Genomic DNA, 23,269 nt, shown 5'->3' on the forward strand with positions numbered 1-23,269 from the left:
TTTTTCACAGCTCGATGCTGGCTCTCTGCGGAGGAAGCTCTGTAGTCTAGTGAATATGACGCGTGTCTGGCAGTCACGAAGTCATGATATCGAAACCCACCCGAGTAAGTATGCCCATAATTTCGATCATGGCTCTCATACTATGAACACTGAAAAATTGTAGCTTGTTTAGTGGATGAAAAGTTACTTGTCTAGCAGTTGCAAAAACATTAAGCACATTTTTGAAATAAAAACCACATCCCAATTTGCGATTGTTCTCAGATTGTGCTCAGATGCTAATTTCATACCATTTTGGTAAAATCAATTCACATCATTACTTTGTTTGATACTTTGCCAGAGTCGCGAAGGACGTAAGCAAATGGATCATACACTTAAAGTGATTCAGATGACACTCGGAACACAGTGAAAAGTTTTAGTAGTCTCCAAAATCACGGGGTTCCCTTCCTTCTCCTGATGAGGACGGTGGCGCAGGTGGCCATTGCGAGGATGAAAATGACGATGAGGAGCCAGTACGTGGTCGACGACTGCTGTAGCACGCCCAAATAAGGACTGGCCTTCGGGTCCGCTGTTTCCACAGTAGAAATCAACAAGATGATCGTACATTAGAGGGAAAATGAACGGATCAGTGTCTTGCGCGCTAGAAATTCTGCGCGGGTCATAGGCCCACCAAACTTTGCAAAAATGTCAACTATCACATAGTCTGTCACAGTTGACCAGTGAGTCGAGAAAAAAAAAACATGTTTGCTTGACAATACTGTAGATAAAATAACAACCAGGCACATCCAAGCAGAGCATTACCAACATGGGACGTTTTCTTTCTGTCTTTGATACCGGCACACAACAGGGACGGCGTAAAAAAAAGGGGGGGGGGGTGGTGCACGATGAGTAAGGATTCATAGGCAGGGGGTAACCACTTTGGGGCCCTCCTTTTTTTCTTGTCAGCTGAAGAAACCAGGAAGTGGAATGAAAAACTTGCGCTGAAGACCGTTTTATTTTCATTATTATTATTATTTTTTTTATAAAGTGCCCACTATCGCCACTTACAATACCGCTATATTGTTTGATACTGGTGTTGTTTTGTTTACATCGTCATTGCCGTAAATTTCTGAGACCAAAAGAAGAGAAGACCCAAATTTACTTGCCATATGCATTTGAAATAGAAAATGAGTAGAATGCACGATCTCACCTTTGACCCCGGGTGTTGGACAATGGGTAAAGTAGGTGGATGTGGAGCCAAGACCGTTCGTGAAGGAGCACTTGATTTCGATGCACCTGTCAGGACGATTTGGGAGAAGACTCAACGCGTAGCTGGAGTTGGACAGGGTGGTGTTGTCAGCTGTGATCTCGTAGGTGTGGAGGTGCAATTGGGGTTTCTCAGCACTTGCCATGTGACAATTAATAATGAGCGTGACTTGGTTACCTTCTCCTTGGATCTCATAGGTCTCGATCATCAGAATGTTCTTATCTGGACCTGTTGGCTCTGAACCTGGTTTCCAGTGAGAATGAAAGAAAGAAATACAGTCCTTGATATCCCTAAGTAATGAAGGAATGAGATTCTATTATCCACAAGGTTTTCAATAACACTAGCGTATCTATCATAGGGCCCGCCCGCTATCTAGATTTACCTCCGAATGATGGTAGCTTACCATGCATCCAGGCCGAGTTTTTCTTCATCGCTGCCTTCATCGCCGTCTCACCCAGAAACTGATAACGTCAAGAAACTGATAGAATAAGGCGAGCGCGATTACTATTATTATTTTTTTTTTTCAGTTCAGTCTCGGTCTCTAATAGGCATATATATGCTCACGCCAAAATAAAGTTTTGGTACCACTGGCTTTATGGAGATAGAGCCAGTAAATGATCTCCTGCTGGTTTGTGGGGAATCAATCATCCTTCCTTTTGCTTTTTCCCCTGTTTGCAGGTAAGCCAGTACGGAAAAGTCAAGCATGACACATTCGATCTCACTGCCCACTATTTTTGCACGTCCACGCCGCCTTGCGAACAACCGCCTTAGTATTTTGAAAGTCTAAGTCGACATCAAACATAGAATTAACTTGAAAAGATCTGGCCATCCATCAGCAAATAGCTAGGAATCACTATACCACACGGGTTTGAAGACGCCCTTGAACTGGAGGCCGTCTCAACTTATGCAACGTCCCGGACTGTTACTCATTATTACCCCAGCTGCAGTATGCAATGCATGGATGATGCTGTTCGTCGCCTCCCATCCTATCCGTCTACATCGACGCTGTCCTGATCGCAGCGACAACGAAGATGACCCCGAAGTGCACTTTCGCCTCCTGTTAGACCTACTGGAGATGTATGATGCTGTAGTGAATCTTGCCAAATATAATGTCTTTTTGGAGCCTCGTATCTTTCTTTTATCGACCTCACAGTCGATGAGCACGGTATCAAGCCTCTTGGAGAGACGCTGCAATGCATCTAATAATCCCACCCTAATTCTCTTCGGAAGCTTAGTTCTTAGATCTGGGGGTGTTTCATAAAGCTGTTCGTAAAGTTACGAACGACTTACGAGCGACCAGTGATCAGTTCTTGTGGTGAATTATGGAAATTCTGATAAGTATAGCACATCAGAACTGATCACCAGTCGCTCGTAAGTTGTTCGTAACCTTACGAACAGCTTTATGAAACAGGGCCCTGATATATTTCAACAGTCAATATGGTCGAAATGCTACAACCTCCCACTAATCTTCTAAAGAGTATGAGAAAACACAATATCTCAGGTTGACTGAGCGTGAACTTTCCAGATTTAACAGTCAAGGATGAATACGTCCAGGATTCAATGTATCTCTGAGTCCGTTCATTGACGCCACCGAATTGAATTGTTTGAATCGGCGGAGTTCAGCAATTCGTGGCAGCACATGGTTTACCTTTCTTTTCAAAGAAACCAAAAGATCATAAAAGCCTGCTACAGCACATTTGGTCGAGAACCTTTTGTTGCTTATCTCAGTGTCAGACTTTTCCGTCACCTGCAGGAGATATAGCTATTTAAATAGGTAAGATATATTTTCACCGATCACAAAAAAAAACCCAAAACAAAACAAAATTCTGACCTACGCGCTGAATTCGAAACGTCTTCGTAAATCACGTCAGTGGCAGGGACAAAGTCATGGCGGATGCTTTCTGTCGAGTCAACATTTACAGTCTTAGTCTTCCTGCCTTCATTCCGGCCTTCATTTTCGACGTGATTGTATGTGCTCAGGAGGACGATAAAGAGATCGCAACCCTGTCAGACGACTCGCTCAAGCTAAAATGAGAACCAATTCTATTTTCGGACAAGTTCATCTTTTTTTCCGCCGGCACTATGGTCGTTTTGTTTCTCCAGCTTTTTGTGAGTCAGTTTTCAACTTTTTCTTCTTCTGCCTCTTCTTCTCCTTTCTCCTTCTCCTATGTGCCTCGATGATTAAGTAGACAATGGAATACCAACTTATTTTCATGAAGTTAAACACAAGCTTTTTAAAGCGCTTACGACGATGACTTACATTACAGGTCGCCCACTTGATGAATAAGCAGTGTAGATGCTGAAATATGTAGCAAATGTGTAATGCATATTAATAACAGTGTGCATATGAATGCCCTTGTATCTGTATCATAACTGTAAGTGTCGATGAAGTATGTTTTCCGTTTTTCCTTCTTTCTACCTATAAGAATGAGTTCAATCAATATCTAAAAAGTGAACATAGGGTTAGTATTTACAGTCGCCATGCTAAAAATTACATCACCGGAATTTAGTTGTCTCTTAAAATAAGTTTGGATCTGAATCTTCAAGACAAGTCTGCCCTACTTTGGCAAAAGGAAGCAAGTGACATCGAGTACAATGCTACAAATGAAGAAAATATATTTTGGGTAGGCCCTTCAACATGGAAATTTAAAAAGAGAAATAATGTCGGTATTCGTGCAAGTCATATGGTGATGCATTTATGACAATTCGAAGAATTTTGATATTCCCATAGAAACTCATTACTATGTAACTTGCTTCCTTTTGCAAAAGTATTATAGATTTGTAGCAAACATAAAAAACTGGCAAAAGGAAGCAAGTGACAATCATATCATGAGTATGTTACTTGCTTCCTTTGCCAAAGTATTTTAGATTGTGTGCAAATATAAATATTTTGGCAAAAGGAAGCATGTAACATTAATATCATATGAGGTTGTAACTAGCTTCCTTTTGCCAAAGTATTTCAGATTTTTAGCAAACATGAAAAATCTGGCAAAAGGAAGCAAGTGATAATCATATCACGAGAATGTTACTTGCTTCCTTTTGCCAAATATAATAGATTTGTAGCAAAAAAAAAAAATGGCAAAAGGAAGCAAGTGACAATCATATCATAAGGATGTACACTTGCTCCCTTTTGCCAAAGTATTTTAGATTGTGTGTAAATATAAATGATTTGGCAAAGGGAAACAAGTGACAATCATATCATGAGGTTGTAACTTGCTTCCTTTTGCCATTTTTTTCATGCAATTTTTTGCACTTGCTTAATTTTGCCACCCGAATATCTCAGAAATGGGCCAGAATGGTAACTTTTGATTTTTCAGTTAAATAGAGCATGCCTCAAATATGCTAAATCAATAAAAAAGTAAATATCCATAAAAATATCACTTGCTTCTTTTTGCCAAAGTAGGGCAGAAGTGCTTAGATTCCCTTGGCAACAGCTGCAATGATTATAGTGTAGGGACATCATCGAAATTTCCTAGATCCTAGGAAGAAAGTTGAAGCCGTCGATCTTGCAATACTACGTGTACACGGTCTTTTAGACTACCTAGATGGTTACTTGAAATAACTATATTTCCATTTATCAAATTGACATGACATGGCGTATTTATACTGCTCTTTCTACAACTATGTGATTTTGCACATGATGTCAAATTAAAGATTTACTTTTGACTGCTCGACAAGAAGGGGTTGATGCATTCCAAACTAGTTTGTGTGTCGATGGACCATCGTTGGATGACGTCACACAAAGTAACGCTGCGCTACCAATGATGGTGTAACCATCATCACAATCCAGGGTTACTAAGGATCCGAGTCGTGTGATGTTTGAATCCCATCTTCCATGCAACACGTTACCAGGGTGACCACATTTTGACACGTGACCTGGAGAGGAGAGAATGAGTTTAGAAGACAAGAAGTATGTCCTGTGGGTGATGGGGATAGTCAGGCGAAGAGTTCTGTGTATTGATATTTTGAAGGCACAAAGATCGGAGGGAAGATTACGGGGATATGTTGCGTACATGTGTACCATATGCCCCCCCCCCCAAAAAAAAAAAATACAACGGTAACCTCCGCAATTCAATTCAATTCAATTCAATTCATTTATTTCATTCTCATTTTCTTTCCAACAAAACATAACACGAGGTAAATCAGAAAATCCATCATAAGCATGTATACAGTGCAAAGTGCGAAGGATTAACGATATACAACAAACTAATAGAGATGAATCATGTATACATACGGGAAAATACAAAGTTATATTTTGAGGAGAAAAAAAAAAAGAGAACTGAGAGGTCCACTAAAAAGCAGTGCTTGTAGATTGTGGACCACTCAAGAATTTCTTTCAAAAATATACATACAGTTACAAATACATTACACATATGCACAACAACATGGCATAACTAAACTAAGGAGATACAATCGAACGGAATGGGACAAAAACAGAATTAGTGGAAGAAAGGGAAAGGAAGAAAGAGAGAGAGAGAGAGAGAGAGAAATGAGAGAGAAGGGGGGGGGGAGAGGGAGGGAGAGGAAAGATAGAGAATGCCTACACGCTGAACAAGAGAAACGGAAGAGAGAATTGATGAGGTGCTTCGAACAGCTGGTGACTGCACGCAGCTATGTAGAAATTATGCAAATAACATGCCGTATTTCATTGCCTAGTAATGCCGTTTTTCACTGCGTAATAATGAATTGAATAACCGATGATGACCCTTATGTTTGCTGTAACCTGTATAGGTAATGAAAATAAATATCTTAGCTAGAATTTAACAAAAAAAGATTTCAAATTACGCTTAAAAATGTATAACGATGAAGAATTTTTTATTTCAGGACCTAATGAATTCCAAAATTTAGGGCCGATGTATATAAATGTGTTCTGAGCTAATAAGGTTCTCAAAAGGGGTAAGTGAAACTCATTAGAGCTCCTAGTAGGATAATCATGAAAAGATTGATTTCGTGGAAACATTGAATTAAAAATATTGGGAAGAGCATTTGTGTTATAATTGAACATGAACTGGCCCAGTTGAAAAAGAAACAAATCTTTAATTTTCAAAATCTTATATTCAATGAACAATGAATCTGAATGAGAATGTGGCGAAACCCCACAAATAATACGAAGTACTTTCTTTTGTAATAATAATAATTTATCTAATAAAGTTTGATGGGCGCTACCCCATGCTAAAATTCCGTAATTAAGATAAGGTAATATTAAAGAAAAATACAACGTTAACAAAGACGACGATGGAATGTGAAACTTAAGTCTGTTGATAATACCAATATTTCGTGAAATTATTTTACTTATGTTGATAATATGAGGCCTCCACGAAAGTTTATCATCCACTGTAATACCAAAGAATTTTATGTGGGATACACGTTCTAATTGAGTACCATCAAAAATAAGATCTGTGCTTAATGTTTCTATGGATTTACTAAAAAGCATATACTTAGTTTTCTGGAGATTAAGTGATAATTTATTAGCTCTTATCCATTGAGTCACTTTTTTCAATTCAGAGTTGATGGTGTCAATTAAAGTAACTGGGTCTTGATGGGAAAAGAAAACATTTGAGTCATCAGCAAAAAGTATAAATGAGAGTGTATCAGATGACCTGCAAAAATCATAGATGTAAACAATAAAAAGTAAAGGACCTAATATACTACCCTGAGGGACGCCACATTTAATAAATTTGAAACTTGAGTTATTCTCGTTCAGAGATACATATTGTTTTCGGTTTTGCAGGTAACTCCTGAACCACTCCAAGGCCTTCCCCCTTATGCCATAATGTGACAATTTATGAAATAAAATGTCATGATTAATTGTATCGAAGGCCTTGGAGAAGTCCAGGAAGATACCAACAAGATGTGAATGATTATCTATTGTATGCGCGGCATTATCAATAAACTTCAATAGAGCGTGAATAGTGCTGTGTTTCCGACGAAACCCAAATTGAGAGTTTACAAAAACATTATAAAAGTGAAGAAAAGTAATTGTTCTTTTAAATATCAATTTTTCTAAAATTTTAGATAAGGATGAAAGTAAAGAAATGGGTCTATAATTGCTGACATCAAGATCATCTCCTTTTTTAAATAAAGGGACAACCTTAGCAATTTTCATTTGATCAGGAAAAACGCCATATAACATAGATTTATTGAAAATATGTACAAGTGGGTCCACAATTGAAGATATAATACCCTTTAAAATGAACTTACTTATGTCATCATAACCCGCACTGCGTTTGTTATTCATTCCAGTAACAATATCCATTATTTCATGTTTCGTAGTTGGAACGAAAAAAATAGAACTAGAATTAGATTCACCTAAAAAATGTGAAAAATGTGTATTAGACGGTGGTACTTCTTTCGCCAAATTCTCTCCAATCATTGAAAAATAAGAATTAAAAATATTTGTCATATCACCAGAATCTTCAAAAATTCTATCATCGAATCGAATTTTTGTAATTCTTGATTTCTTTTTTGATACATTCATGGCCTGTTTCAATACCTTCCATGTATTCTTCATATCATGTTTATATTTTTCTAACTGAATCGCATAATATTTCCTCTTTTCAAATCGTATAACTTTAGTTAAAACATTTTTATACGATGTATATTTCCTTTTTGACTCTTCAGTTTTTTTTTTCATTTTATATTTATAATATAACCTATTTTTCCTATTCACAAAACGCAAAAGGGATTTAGAAATCCATGGAAGCTTAGGGGATGTTTTATAATTAACTAACTTATCTTTTATTTTAGGAATATATTCATCTAAATTTCTATTAATTATCTCTAAAAAATTATCACATGATACATTAACATCCTCATTATCACAAACACCAGACCAATCAACTCTTTCTAAGCTAGCACCAAGGCTAGCTAAATTTTCTGGTGTGGCTCTTCGTCTAGTTGGAGGAACATGAAACTTATTAACCGCATGCTTAAGATTAAACCAAGCCATAACTGGGAAATGATCAGTCATAATCATAAATGATCACTTTAAAGATAATGAATCAATCCAAATACAATTTCAGGGTAGGCAACTATAATTTCTTACTCACATCTTACAGAAAACCCCATCCGATTTGCTTCAGTGGTCAAAGAGAAATTTTGATTTTTGTAGAGCATGTCAGGAATCCCTTCCCTCCAAGTTCTGTCCATTGTGTTCCAAGAGCATCCAAGTGCTAGACTTGGAAGAATCAGACCCATGACATGCTTTACAATGATCCACATTTCTCCGTGACCACTTAACTCTATAAAGCCCAAGGGGGGGGGGGGCACTCCTTCGCCCTTGATCTGATTTCAACCAAATTTGGTGAGTTTTCCTAAAATCTTATTGCGATCATTTTGATATATAATTTAGCTATATATGATGTTGCTGGTTGCCATGGCAACCATAAACTGACAACCATGTCAATCAGATTTTGCACCTTTTTTCTGTTCCCATTTCATTTAATAGCATTACAGTGTATGGAATGTATGTTTCTTGGCTGAAATTTGTTGAAGGAGCAAAATTTGAAGTAATTATGGTCTTGGAAAGTTTTTCTTATTATTTCCTTTGCTTTTGTGTGAAAAAGGCATAAAACAATAGATTTAATAAAGATAATCGAAAACAATAATATTTTCTAAAGATTGTCCTTCTGTTTTGTGTAATTTTGATTCCTTCACCCAAGTTATGCCTCTAATACCATTAGTTCATCATATTATCAATTTGCAGTCTCAAAATTCCACTTTTATGCAAATATGAAATGTCATAACTATACATGTACCCATCCCAAACATTTCATCTCGGGTCTCATAATGTATTATTATGTTGATATGAATAGCGCCCCCATGCGGTGACCTTGAGAAATTTTAACCATAACAAATAATAAGATTCCACTCGCTTATCATTTGTGACAAATATGAAAATGATTGGTCTATAATAAGACATATATAATGGGGATTACAAATTATACAGAAAAATCATGTTTTTAGCATATTTCCTATGTTTTTCTTTATATTTTGGTAAATAGCGCCCTCCATAAGTGACCTTGAGAAAATTCAAATGTGCCGTCATGTAGAGTATGAGTTACTCTACCCATGTGCCAAATATGACGATGATACATCAAATAATAAAAAAAAAGTTATGTGGGGGGGGGGGGGGGAGGCACAATGTGCCCCCCCCCCCCTTGGGCCTGCGAGGGGTCAAAATAGCTTGGGCTTAATAGGGTTAACCAAATTGAATGGGGTTTTCTGCGAAATATAGCTAAGATATTACATTTTACGACCCTGAAATATCATTCAGACAGTTTACTCAGAGTGGAAGTTATCAATGCGAAAATCCGATTGTATTTTTTTTTTTTTTTTTTTTGGGGGGGGGGAGGGGGGCATATTGTAGGGCAACCAGTGTGTCCTTTCGAAACAAACAAGCAAACAAATAGCCAAAGTCTTGTCATAATATGTTAAACACCTGAAAGGTAAGAAAACACTACTCGTTGATGTACATGACTTTCACATTGTTTTTGATATGGATGGTACTTCTTCACATATGACCGCACACCATGACGATTAAGATGAAGATTAAAGACCAAGGTTTTTTTTTTTTCTTAAAAAAAACCCCAAAACTTAAAGACTCCGTCTTATGACGACGACTAACTTGTAAGACCGCCATTTTATACGTTGACAGTGGATACTGGTATTGAAGGAAGGTTCAGTTGTGAAAACATGTCATAATTGAGCAATAGTAGGCTTAGCTTGATTTTATATATATCTATATCTATCTATCTATCTCTCTCTCTCTCTATATATATATATATATATTATATATATATATATATATATATATATATATATATATATATATTCAAAGAGAGACAGAACCCTTACAGTTCCAAAAGTTTAAAAAAATGAATGGAAATAAACATAGTATAAGTATTTATAAGTATAAGTGTCAATATCTCTTTCTCTCACTATCTGTCTGCATGCTGATCAATTCAAACAATCATTATTTAATTCTTGATATGGAGTTAATGATTACACCAGGGTGATTATCCCAGGGTGTGTGTGTTCGTGTGTATTCGAAATCAGTGGCAATGACAAGAGTTTCGTCTCTTCTCATTCTTTTGCTGTCAATCTTGGGCTCTTAGTCTCAAGGATTGATACGACCGCACACCATGACGATTAATTTAATTGATTAATAGATAATTGGAATTCCAATAAAAGCAACAGTGAGAGCCTCTAAGATGGGCGCGATATCGTTAGTACCAATTAGACCTTGGAATGATCATTGAAGTTTTCGGACCTGTCATTGTAAGTTCTTGTCAGTGACCACGTAAACTGTTTCTTCTCGTAAAGAAAACGAAAGAACCCCTGCTGAGACACGAATGTATACATGCACTACCATATACAGCTATCTGATATTGCGCATGGAATGTTGCCTTCAGTGCTGCAATCAAATGAGAATAGCGTCAGTAATCAATAATTAAGGTAAAGCATGTAAAGGATTTACTTTTGTCCGCTAGGCAAGATGGCGTTGATGAGTTCCAAATTGGTGGGTGTGTTGACGGATCATTGTCGGATGACGTAACACAAAGCAACGTTGCACTTCCGTTAAGGACGTAGCCTTCATCACAATCGAGGTGTATTATTGATCCAAGCAGTGTGATGTTTGAATCCCATTTTCCGTTTGGTACATTTCCAGGGTGAGTGCATTTCAGCTCATTACCTGGACGCAGTGAATAACGAAACGGTTATGAGATGTAGAAAGGCAAGAAAAGATTTCGTGTTAGTTTGGGTTGTTTTTTTGTCCTTCTGTGAAATACGCATATCTATACAATCATATGTACATATTTTGTTCTAAGATGTTGCAGAAGAAGGAAAGATTATGAGAGGGGAAGAGAAATTGTGTTTTAATCATATTTAGACCACGAATGTGTCTACCTGAAACATGAATAATGTGATATATAGTATAATTAACCTACATAACCTAGAATGTCAGGATTAAAGAAGAATGAATGAAACAAGTATTGATAATGAGCTTTGAAATATAAAAGAAATGCTGCTTAAATATTTGTGCTATTATAAATGAGGAACGACAAACTTCTTGTCCATTGTCACGTCTACTTCATTAAGGAATACATTTTAATTGTATCGAAGCTCCATGCTCTTAGGTGTTCTTCAAGGCAAAACAAACTTTTACATTGTAGTCCGTCATTAAGTTGATAATCTGTAAAGGGTGATTCACTTGTGACAGATATTTAAATCTCAAATAACAGAATATGATTGCCGTTATATCTACAATAAAGTTTTCATCAAGTATTCTTGGATGATGTGTCACGATCTTTTCTCTCGCACTTTTCAGGTATTATGGATACAGCTTTAGTAGTAAATGACACCACACTATCAAAGCTTGAATAGTCCAGCATCGCCTTCTGCCTTCTGCATTGTTTGTTTGTAGTTAACATTATACTTCCAGAATTTAGTTCAGTTTAGTCTATAGGACTCAACTTTTAGGTGATTGTTTCAATTCCAAAGGAATCAAGTCAGGAAAGGCACTGAGAGCTAAAGAACACCACAAGGTGATCATTGCTCGCTCTTAGCATATCAACCCTTCAATAGTATTCAGAGATAATATGATGTACGTGCTCATAAACAGAGCTACCAAAACAAAATATCAGAGATGGACATATACTTAAGGTTGAACATTAAATATTACTTTCATCTTCTAGGCAAGACGGGATTGATACGTTCCAAACTGGACCATCGTTGGATGACGTTTCACAAAGCAAAGTTGCGTTACCAGTAAGGACGTAGCCTTTGTCACAATCCAAGGTTATCATGGAACCAATTCGTGTGAAGTTTGAATCCCATTTTCCGTGTAATACGTTACCAGGGTAACTACATTTCAACTCGTTACCTGGAAGGAGGGAATGATTGGAATGATTACACATTAACAATCCATGTGATAGTCAAATATAGAGATAACAGTACTACTACAACAACCTTCTCGATTATCGATAATCTCTAATTACCTATTTATGATTGCCTTTGTGGCTGCTGTTAAAGGTAGGGAATCCCATTTGCATGCCTTAAATGAAGAGTTGTATAAATACATTGATATGTTGAAGAGAGTACCATTTTAGAAACTCCCATAAAGTATTGAAAGTGGAAGGTAACATTTAGTACATTTTTATTGACCGTTAGATTTTGAATTGAATTTTTTTCGGGGCTCACTGTAAATTCCAGTACATTACTAGGCTACCTTTGCAGACCCATGCACTGCATGTGTGTCCATCATGTATATTTCGTGAAGAAAGTTCATCAAAACTTACAAACATTTCTATACATTCTCGCCACACACTCTATGGCCCGAATTCACGAACGTGGTACAAATGAAACCATGGTTTAAACCAAGGACAAAAACCATGGAGTGCCAAGTGTCGCACGGAATATTTCGTTACGAAATTGGTCATTTCGTCCACAAAATGACCGTTTCGCTAATGAAACTATCATTTCGTGGACGAAATGTTCATTTAGTAACAAAATGTTGTCATTTCGTTACAAAATAATCATTTCATCGACGAAGTGACTGATTTCTTAACAAAATATTCCATGCGACACTTGGCGCTCCATGGTTTTTGTCCATGGTTTAAACCATGGTTTCATTTGTACCACCTTCGTGAATTCGGGCCTATATGTTATTACATCAGCTCTTATACTTTTAGATTTGTGTTTATAGATAAAAAAAAAAATACAGAAGACTGGAACAAAAAGGCTTAAGTGTGGCTGACACACAGAACTACTGAGTAGTTGAGTTTTGTGCATTATTCAAATTGTAGATAACTGTTGACTTCCAAATTTCTCAGCAGTGGCCTAAACAAGTCCCCTGAGGTTCATATTTAATGTTTTGCTGCATTTTGGGAGGTATGTAAAAGGTATCCCCTACCTTTAAACATTCCCTTATACCTGTACATGCATTTCTGCAACACCCTACTACCACAATAATGTGTCAGGAGCTCTTATTTTTCGCTCTCATTTTTTTTCATGCATAATCATATATTTAAAAAAAATGTGGATATTATGTGTATAATGGGAGACGTAACACCAACGTGACTAAGGTTCGTCGTTCCTGGCTTGCCCCCCTTTTTTTGTGTGTGTGTAAATCTCTAGAATTCATTTTCATTCAACCCGTGCTTAATTCCTAGGAACTCAGCAAATAGCGCTTGTATCGGCAAAGTAATGAGAGTTAAAACGACAGGCCTGTGATTGCTTGATTAGTAATTACTCACACCCCTTCTGAAGTACGTGGTAGGTAAAGTTTTCTCATTCATGAAAAGAGCTGAACAAACCAAAATACCGAAGCTATTCGTTCATTAATTACTTAACACCACTTCGCAAGTGTATGACACCGTATTCGGAGAATTGCTGCGTTCAAGTCTCAAGCTTTAAGGCCCCCTCACACCTGAGCGAATTGCCTGAAATATGACTTGCGATGGCTGGCGAAAGGCATTTTTGGAAAAATCGTTTTCAATGGTAATTGATAGTAAATCATATTTACCCTTCGTGTTTGGGTTCGTACACCTTCTGAACTAAAAGTTGCGATTATTCAAATTGGCACGGGATTTTTGAACATGTTAAAAATTTCCCGACGAATTGAAAAATCGTCTGTCATTTGCATCTCTTATTTAGTCTGCGGTAATCGTTCGTTTATCGTTCGTGTGCTATTGTCACGCATAGTCCCTCATCGCGCTTTTGCCAAGGTGGACCGATCTCGAAGGAGCCCTAAACGAAGCAACACGATGACTAAATATGACTTGCGCATAGAAACGAAGATACTATGACAAACGTATTTTCGCTTGCCATCTTCTATGCGAAAGGAAACTAAGACTGACTTTTACTAAATTTGAAAGGCGATGCATACACGAAGGCAAGTCTAAGAGATACTATGACAAACTATGGATTGAGAAGTGATACGAATACGAGCGAATGACCTGACGAAAAAAATGGCGAATGCTGAGCTGCTCTCTGTGACCAGCCACTCACCACGCTACTCATATATAAACATTCGACCCGAAAGTTTCAAAGTTTCTTCAGAAAAATGGAAGATGCAGCCCGCCTCAGAGTCCAGTATTTACTCGCAATGGCTCAGAATGAAGTTATACATCAGCAGCTGAACCTACACCAGTTCATCAGAGGCCGCTTCAGATGGAGACGAGGATTCAAACAACGTCGTATCTGGAGAAGGACATGGCTGAACCCTGCCAGAAGAAGGGCTTTTGGAATCTACGACCAGCTGTTAGTTGAAGAGAAGACCCTTCGACTTTCAAGAAATTTCTCTTCATGCCCCCTGAACTCTACGATGAAATCCTGGAGAGGGTCAGAGGAAGAATCAGGATCGAGGCAGTACACCTGGTACAGGGAGCCGCTGGAAGAAGGTCTCAAGTTGGCAGCTACTCTCCGTCATCTTGTGTCTGGCACCAAGTACTCCGACATGCAGTATGGGTGGAGGGTGCCTGAAAACACCCTACTGTAGTGGTCAGGGAAGTGTGTCAGGCCATATGTGACGAGTATGCAGATGAAGTCATGACAGCCCCTTCAACCCCTGATGGATGGAGACAACTTGCTGGTGGATTCTACAAGCGGTGGAATTTTCCCCACTGTGTGGCAGCTATTGATGGCAAGCATGTGGCCATCAGAAAGCCTCCTCTGTCTGGATCGCTATACTACAAGGGCTTTTTAGTATAATCCTGTTGGCTATAGTGGGCAGTGACTACAAATTTGTCTGGTGCGACGTTGGTGGTAGGTATGATACAATAGGGGAAAGGGGGTAGGTCGGGTAAATTTAGGGGTACATCAGATTTGTTATCACCTCACCTCCATTGTTACTGTTTCAATATTTATTTTTTGCTTAAATGATAGCAACTGGGGCAATTCATCTCAGTTTTTGCTTGATACCTTTTTTCTTCTTCAAAAACGTGCTTTAAGAATAATTGATAATGTTGGATATTTATTTCACACAAATGATCTTTTGTGTAGAAGCAAAAATCTGAAATTGATTGATTTGTTTCATTATAATGTTGGTATTTTTATGCATAAATTTTCAGTTGATGAGCTTCCTGACATTTTTGCACATATGTTCATAAGAAATAACTCTCTTCATATCTACCCATATCTCTTCCTTTCATGTTGCATGGATGATTTCTCTGGCCGCACTGAAATCTGGACGGACCTGGTTGCTTTTATACTCCCCGAGGAGCGCACACACACACTTACGAGAACGCCTGATCTATTCTTTCGTCTTCGTTTCCAATCGCACGCCATATCAAACCATTGCTCATTGTTCGTTCGTCTTATCGGGTCATATCAACCCTTCGCTCGCCCTCGGCCGCAATTCACTCAAAGAAGTGAACCGAAAAATCGTTATCCTTCGCATGTCATATTTATCCTTCGCTTACCGTTCGTTAATCATATTTGACTTTAGTTTATAATCGGATGATTTGAAGGCAATTTTATTTGAAATCGTTGAATTCGCGCGCATTTCGTGCGTTTTTCCCATTCGCCCCCTTCGTTCCCCTACATTCGCTCAGGTGTGAGGGGGCTTTTAGAGACAGAGGGCTAGGATTGAACATTTACGTTCTACTCTTTGGCAAGATAGGATTGATGTATCCCAAACTGGTGGGTATATCGATGGACCATCGCTGGATGACGGGGAGATATGTTGATATACTTATAATAAGATAAAAAAAAAAATAAGTGTATACACATGAAATGCTATTTTGACATTGATGCATTAGAAATGCAGCCTCTAATCATGATGTTAAAACATAGTCCAAAAAATTAAGCTGTGCCAACTGTTTTCGATAAAAATTTTATCAGGAAAGTAAAACTTAAGCATTCTAATCCTTGCCGTATGCTAAGTTGCTGCCTGATGAAGACTACGTTCGCTAGCATTGAATGTTACTTTGGTAATGATTACTGAAAAGAATACATCACAAACCAAAGTGATTGTGCCCCTATATTTTCATTTAACCCTCTACACTCTTGATTCAATCTCAACTAAATTTTGTAATTTTTGATAAAATCTTACTGCAAACATTTTGATACATAATGTAACTATGTCCGATATTGCTAGATGCCATGGCAACCGTAAACTGACAACAATGATAACTGCTGCTTACTTTTAAGCTGGGAAAAGGGCGCACTGCGAATTAATATTACAACTCTATTTTCACTCCACGTAAAGATCGTGGTTAAAATCGGTGAGGACTCGATTAAAACGAAGAAAGCAAGCACCATGGAAGTTTGTCTTGACGTATAGCAAGTTGGAACAAATGCATTCCAAGCAGGTATATCACTGTCAGGAGATGTCATACATAACAATGTGGCACTGCCTTTGAGGATATACTTATCATCGCAATTGAGAGTTATCAAACATCCCTGTGACGTCGTGTCTACTATTACTATTATTATTATTATATGTTACCATGATGATCGCAAAACAACCCAAATCCTGATAGTTAGGAGATAGAATAGAGAGAGAGAGAGAGAGAGAGAGAGAGGGGGGGGGGGGTTGATGGGGGAGGAGAGGGAGAGAGAATTGCGACCTTTGATTTACTCGAACGGTTGAACACTCACAGGAAGTATGAAAACATGTTATTGTCTTTCCAGGTTTTATTTTCTTTTTGTATGTGATGATTGTAGATGATAGTTCTCATGTTCCTCAAAGGGATATATATATATATATATATATATATATATATATATATATATAGAGAGAGAGAGAGAGAGAGAGAGAGAGGGGGGGGGGGGGCAGAAAGACCAATGAATGCAACTTATCCTATTGGTGAATACTTTTCTAGTGGTGAATGTTTTCTTAGTCTTCTTATTTCGTTTTGAGGAGAGTTTCGCCAGGAGGCATCCCAAGCGTGAGAAAAAGAGGTAAAGCGATTTCCTGGTTTCGATTTAAAGCCTTATTGAGATCTGGCTAGATGGTTAAAAAAAAAGAAAAAAAAAACAGATGATAACCCTTGCTATAACTGAGCACACAACTGAGCAAGTAATTATAACTGATTTTTTTTTTTTTTTTTAAATATCAAAACAGAGATCGCACTCTCTTCAATGACTGATATTACAAAGTAATTATGTATGAGACTGGAGAAATAAACGTACTGTCTACCAGCGAGATGGGACAGGATGGTACCGACGAATTCCAAACCGGGAAGTAAGTCGACCGGCCAGGTAGTGCCACACATTGGAGTGTTGCGCTGCCATTGACGACGTAACCTTCCTCACAGCTGAGAGTTACAATGGAACCAAACCGCGTCATGTTGGAATCCCATTTTCCATTTTGAACAATGTCAAGTTGGTCGCAAAATCCATAGGAAACTACAAAGAAGGCAACAATGAATAAGCAACTTTTTTTTTTCCTGAAGTATAGAATACAAAATCGCAATTCTAAATCACTACTACGTTTTCAAGCAAATGCAAAATCAGTGTGATGTACCAGTGTTCAAATGTCACATAGCCACACACAATGTTTTTCTCATGTTATTAGTGCTAGGGGTGTCAGGTGTATAAGTTGAAATAATGACAAGAAAATAGGATGAATGATGATTTTCTTGGATTTTAGTAATAAACAATGTTTAAATGAATGAATTTGAGCTCTTTGATGATGAAGAGCGATTTACCATGTGACTTATAATTGTATTATAAGTTATTCATAGCTATTTCAGACCCTTTTCATGCACTTGCTACTAGGCCTAAATAGTTTGAACATTATGCTAGAGTCACACACGGCCGGGTCACAAAACGGATTTGATCCAGGTGAAATTGAGCCGGATTAGTCCCGGAATGGAGGGTAATTTATGCTACAGTCACACACGGCCAGATTTCGAATCGGGTCGATGCGGTTTTAATTCATATGGACCAGGTACGAAATCCGGACGTGTGTGACTCTAGCATAATACAGACTAAATTTATTCATTCTACGTTTAATAGATGTGCAGTCACTGTATACAGCGAAACAAAACACAGGATGTGGTTTTACACAACACTCACCGTTAAACGCATAACATACAGAAGATTTGAATTCCAGTTCAGTTCTACCAGGGCATAACCACTCGTGAATATTGGTTTCTGAATAGAATATGCTGGTAAATGAATTCGATGGGACGCACACGCATGCGCCTCGATGCAGAACAGCTACGTCCGCAAATTGTCTTTGTTCTCGGCAGATGGAGATACACTCCAGGTCATGCTCGACGGTATGTCTGGCGAAACTCCGACTTAGAGTATTCATTTGCGAACTTGACAGCCTCTTGTAACATCCGAGATACCCAGGCTCTGAGAGGAGAAAGACCAGAGCCAAGAATAATTTCCCTATAAAATAAATAGAATATTACTTAAAATTCGCGTTGAACAAATTTGATAAGTATAATAACTATGTATTTCATTTTGGAGTTGTTAAGTAATAGTTATGTTTGTCAGTAAGACTGCAGTAATAGTGAAATATGTTAGGTTTTATAATTGATTTCAGATTTCACCCCCCCATCCCAAGTCAAAATGTTTATTGTTATATTAAAACACTAAAAAATCCGAAAACATGAATTTCCGTGAATATCATAGAAAGAAGAAAGTCGCACAGAAAATCAGAGACATAGATTTGTGTTTTAGACGGCTCTCAATTTCATACGTTTATATACTCATTTGAATATAACTTTGCGCTGTTTGCAACGTTTATTATGGCTTGTACAATCTTTCCCCCATGAGTAAAGATCTCTAAAACGCATATCATGACAGAAGATTTAGAATGTACGGAAAATACACGCTCTGCACAAAACCTGGGGAGTTATTCATAACTTTACTATTTCACGCTTCTGATCGATATCATGGGAAAACAAAAACCCAGTTATATCTTGAATCCTTGCCCAGCTGAAACTAAATAAAGTAATTTAAACTTAGATTAAATGCACCACAGCATAAAGAGTATCTGAGGAAACTGCATGCGACGTGTATTCGATTCTTTTTTACACATCAGTCGACCAGGATTATGTTAGGCACTTTATCTGTGCGTGTGCGTTACAATATCCATAGAAAAGTTTCGTTTTAAGTTTCAAGGCGTTTCCTCACCTCGGCATTTTATGTTCACGGCTCTCTGAGACAGACATTCAGCCCTTGTCCATGAGCAATTCACCATTCTTCTTGAATCTGTGAAACAAAGTTTAAATGAAAAATAGGGGTGTTTTTTCCTCTTCGTACAAGACCGATTCAATCCATATAATCTCCAGGACAATTTTCTTTTATTAGTCATTTACCCTCAGAAGAAAATGAATGTGCTCGATGATACACTTTAAAGAGTTTCCTGAAGATCATTCAAATCTAAAACATGACCAAAATAATCAATACATTTTAAAGATGGTTGCTTACAATTAGTAATTTGAAAATCTATAACAAGACTCTTATTCCAATGCACTTGCTGCGCTTATACCCCCATTCCACGGAGATTTTTTTCTCATCGGTCACTCGTTGGAAGGTTTGTTGTTCCCGGCCACCAACTGAAGTGTATTGGATTACAGTCTGATGAATCCGACTTGTGTTGGTCGACTATCGGGTCAGTGTCAGACATGTCGGGCGTAATTCGTCATCGGACGCCTTTCCCGATCGCACGTCGAATTAGTGTCGGATGCGTGTCGAGTGAGTCAGTTGCGTGTCAGATTAATGTTGCGCAGCTATATCGGGCGTGTCTGGCCGACGCCCGACGACAATCTGTGGAGTGTCCAGTGATTAACCTTAATCGGACACTCATCTGATTTCAATCTGCGGTCTGTCCGACGTGTTCGAGAGTCGCCCAGCACAAATGCAACACTGATTCGGAGGGGAAACGATATTCTGCGCCATCTGACTACCATCCGTTGTGAGATCAAAGGGTTAATCTCTCATCAACTTGACTGCCAACTGACACTCATCGTATAAACTTAGCGACATCTGATGGCCAACGGCATAAAATTATAAAAGGAGGGTGAACCCATTGTCAGCCAACACTGGCTCTTGGCAGACTTTTATCGGACAATAGCCGTTAGCTACATCCTGATTGTCCCCTTTGCCGTTTTGATGTGGAAAGAGACCTTAATTAAATAAACATGTGGATCAGTGAAATTTCTAGGAAAAAAAGGACGATCCGTTCACAAGTTATGAAGTTTTAAAAGTTTCGTTACCGCATCTTCTGGATAAGAGAACTACAGAATTTTGTGACGTCCTGTATGGAAAACGATTTAACGATATCAACCCCCCAATTTTTTTTTTTTTTTTTTTTTAAGTGAAAAGTTCCCATTTCCTCGACTTGTTACTGACATAATGATAACAGAAAATGTCTTTCCCTCCCCCGTTTTTTTGAGTGAGGTAAATAAAGTGATCTTGTGTAATGGTGGAAAAGTAAGAATTAGTTGATTAGCATTTTCCTTACGTCGTTTTCTACAAGTGACGTCACAAAATGTTGTAGACTTCTCATCCAGCGTTAGCAGCACCGAACCTGTAAAGATTAGTAAATAACTTTCAACGGATTGACTTATTTTCCTCAAAATCATTTCACAAACTTCGTCTAATAATATTGCTGCATTCACTTTATCGACGCATATTTCATAAATCCCCATAGTTTGGGTTTATTCGTCTTTAAAGTGCCAGCAGACTCACCTGTGCCCCTATCTAAAGTGCCACTGGACTATCGCACTTCCCCTACGGCTCCAGAGGATTCAGCGACGGAGGATAATGTGGTCCCCATCATCCCTAATGCTACGGAGGGCGCTATTTTCGCTTCATCTGAGCGGTCACGACTACTTTGACGGAGCCAGAAAATCTCCCAGATTTTATTGTTTGTGAGTGAAAGTGAATGATATATATATAATTTCTTGATTTTGAAACACTTTTGAAGTAATTGAGCCAGGAAAATTGTGCTATCTAGACTAAGAACAGTGGATGCTGGACGATTTCTTCAATAAGTCTCTGCCTTGAGAATGCCTCAAAATGGCGACAAGTGTGTCGTATTCAGCAATGACTGGCGATAGTCAAGAGCCGAACAAAGGTAAGCCAGTTTTTCTCAAGAGCAAGGATATTCCAGACTTTAATGGGAAAAATGTGTACGCAGATGAACTGTTCAAATGTCTCCTTCACGTTGTACCCTCAAGTGAAATCAAAGGAATTCAGAGAATTGGGGGACTTTGGCGCTTGTACATTACGGATAAAGATGCTCGTATCAAACTCATCACAAATGGCCTGAACATTCGTAGTGTCAATGTGTGTGTGTATGATTCGAATCCTTTTCTTCCTGGTGGCAGAGAGGACACACTACGTCTTGTCGTAAAAGACATACCGTTGTAAGTTCATGAGAACGTGATAACCGATGAGCTAGAGAGGAGAAAGTGCAAAATAACGGGAAAAATGCACTATCAGAAACTCAGAGTGGATGGGAAACTGACAGAGTGTTTGACTGGAGATCGTGTGGTGTATGTATAGAACCCATGGCGTCACCCCTCCCACGAACAATCACCTTTGGGCTTTTCAAGGGAAGGATCTTCCATGTTGGACAGCCAGACCCAAACAAAGCGAACAAGATATGTTCGAGATGCCTGAAGTCTGGACACCTGCGATCAGCGTGTATGAATGAGATCGTGTGTCGGATTTGTAAACAAACCGGTCACGTCGAAGCTGACTGCCCAACCCATGACACACCCACCTCTCCAGCCAATCAACAATCAGGAAAGAGACAGCCCTCTCGATGGTCTCGCGCAGAAGACCAAAGAGGTCGCCACGAAAACCGCCAAGCAGATAATGCTCTATCACGGGACCGGTATGAGACAGACTTCCCTCCTGCCTAGTCTAGCTTCTGGACTCTTTTTACTCGTAGCCGTGATTGTACGCGACAAGCCGTATGAGGGCGTGACAACCGAGGATTGCGATACGCCGAGAACTGCGATACCCGAGTAAAAAGAGTCCAGTAAAATACTTTCGCCGGATCGAGCAGGGTCAAGAGTTCACGCTAGAGTGGTCATGAATATTCATGACTCGCAGTCAACCAGACAGTTTTACTAGTTAATGAGAATACCAGCTGATCGCACTCCCGCTGGTAGTGTGTGGTAGTGCTGCCCACCTCCACTACACTACAGCATTGTCCACCAAAATAGGGGGTTTTGTTCTGAAGTTGAGCCCACTAACTTACACTTCGATCGACAGCGCATACTGCATTATGTAGGCCTACGTGCTTTCTTTATGCATGATGAGAGACAAGCTGCCCATTCCATGATTTCATGAAGTCATCATATAAAAGTCTTTACATAAAATCAAGGAAATTCCAAAGATTCTCATAATTATGTAGCTATATTATGTATACAAGAGAAGTAAAGTCTGTGTGTCTTATGAGAGAGAAGTCTTTTCATGAAACGTAGCCTCCATCCAAATAGGGGAGCTGTATACCACGATTTTACAGTACGATGAAAAATGTTTCATTGGACATTATAGGCTTATTGCAGATTACAGACTTTATTTTAGATTGATTCCTCCGAGAATAACAGAATGACATCCGTAAAAGGGTCAATCCCACTATATCCGCTAAAATAGGTGATCTTCATATACATGACTTTTGATCAATATTCCAATAGATTTAAGGGATCCCGTGTCACAGAAGTCATATTTTTGGTAAAGCAACTCTAGCAAAGATATTAAAAACCAGACCCCCCCCCCAAAAAAAAAAAATAAATAAATAAATAAATAATAATAATAATAATAATATTATTATTATTATTATCATCATTCACAAAATATCGAATGTAGGAACCAGAATAGTCGATCGTGCCAAAATAGATTTCTGTCTTTGAAAGCCTGATTGTAGATATTAATAAAAAAAATTGTCATGGTCAACAAAGGCAAGTGAAATTCATTGGATTGCGCCTGCGGGTAGGATAACGAAGAGGTTCGTGTTTTTGTTATTTTTCTTTTTTTATATAGATCGAGTCAAATACAGACGGATTTCACTGACGAATTCCATAAGGTACTTTAAGATTCAACGAA

At 38.4% G+C, this 23,269-nt stretch overlaps 1 protein-coding gene and 1 pseudogene across 1 annotated transcript; one reads left to right on the forward strand and one right to left on the reverse strand.

Annotated features, from left to right (window-relative positions):
- Positions 1-428: 428 nt before the first annotated feature.
- On the reverse strand, positions 429-19,406 carry LOC140227281 (uncharacterized). Its single transcript, XM_072307703.1, has 7 exons — positions 19,340-19,406; positions 18,269-18,553; positions 17,402-17,596; positions 10,711-10,937; positions 4,904-5,120; positions 1,187-1,486; positions 429-565 (listed from the first exon to the last, which is right to left on the reverse strand). Exons 1-7 carry the CDS (start codon positions 19,404-19,406, stop codon positions 429-431), a joined length of 1,428 nt encoding a protein of 475 aa, XP_072163804.1.
- Positions 19,407-21,229: 1,823 nt separating this feature from the next.
- Positions 21,230-22,080, forward strand: LOC140227284 (uncharacterized; annotated as a pseudogene).
- The last annotated feature ends 1,189 nt before the right edge of the window (positions 22,081-23,269 follow it).

Source organism: Diadema setosum, chromosome 4 (assembly GCF_964275005.1).
Source record: "Diadema setosum chromosome 4, eeDiaSeto1, whole genome shotgun sequence".
NCBI classification, from domain to species: Eukaryota; Metazoa; Echinodermata; class Echinoidea; order Diadematoida; family Diadematidae; genus Diadema; species Diadema setosum.

Excerpts from the sequence above, each read along its gene's own strand:
- LOC140227281 (XM_072307703.1), bottom strand. The coding sequence starts at position 19,406 with ATGGTGAATTGCTCATGGACAAGGGCTGAATGTCTGTCTCAGAGAGCC. Across the intron at positions 18,554-19,339 it reads CGTGAACATAAAATGCCGAG|AGCCTGGGTATCTCGGATGT; the intron begins GTGAGGAAACGC and ends TTCTCCTCTCAG. Across the intron at positions 566-1,186 it reads TCCAACACCCGGGGTCAAAG|CGGACCCGAAGGCCAGTCCT; the intron begins GTGAGATCGTGC and ends CTGTGGAAACAG.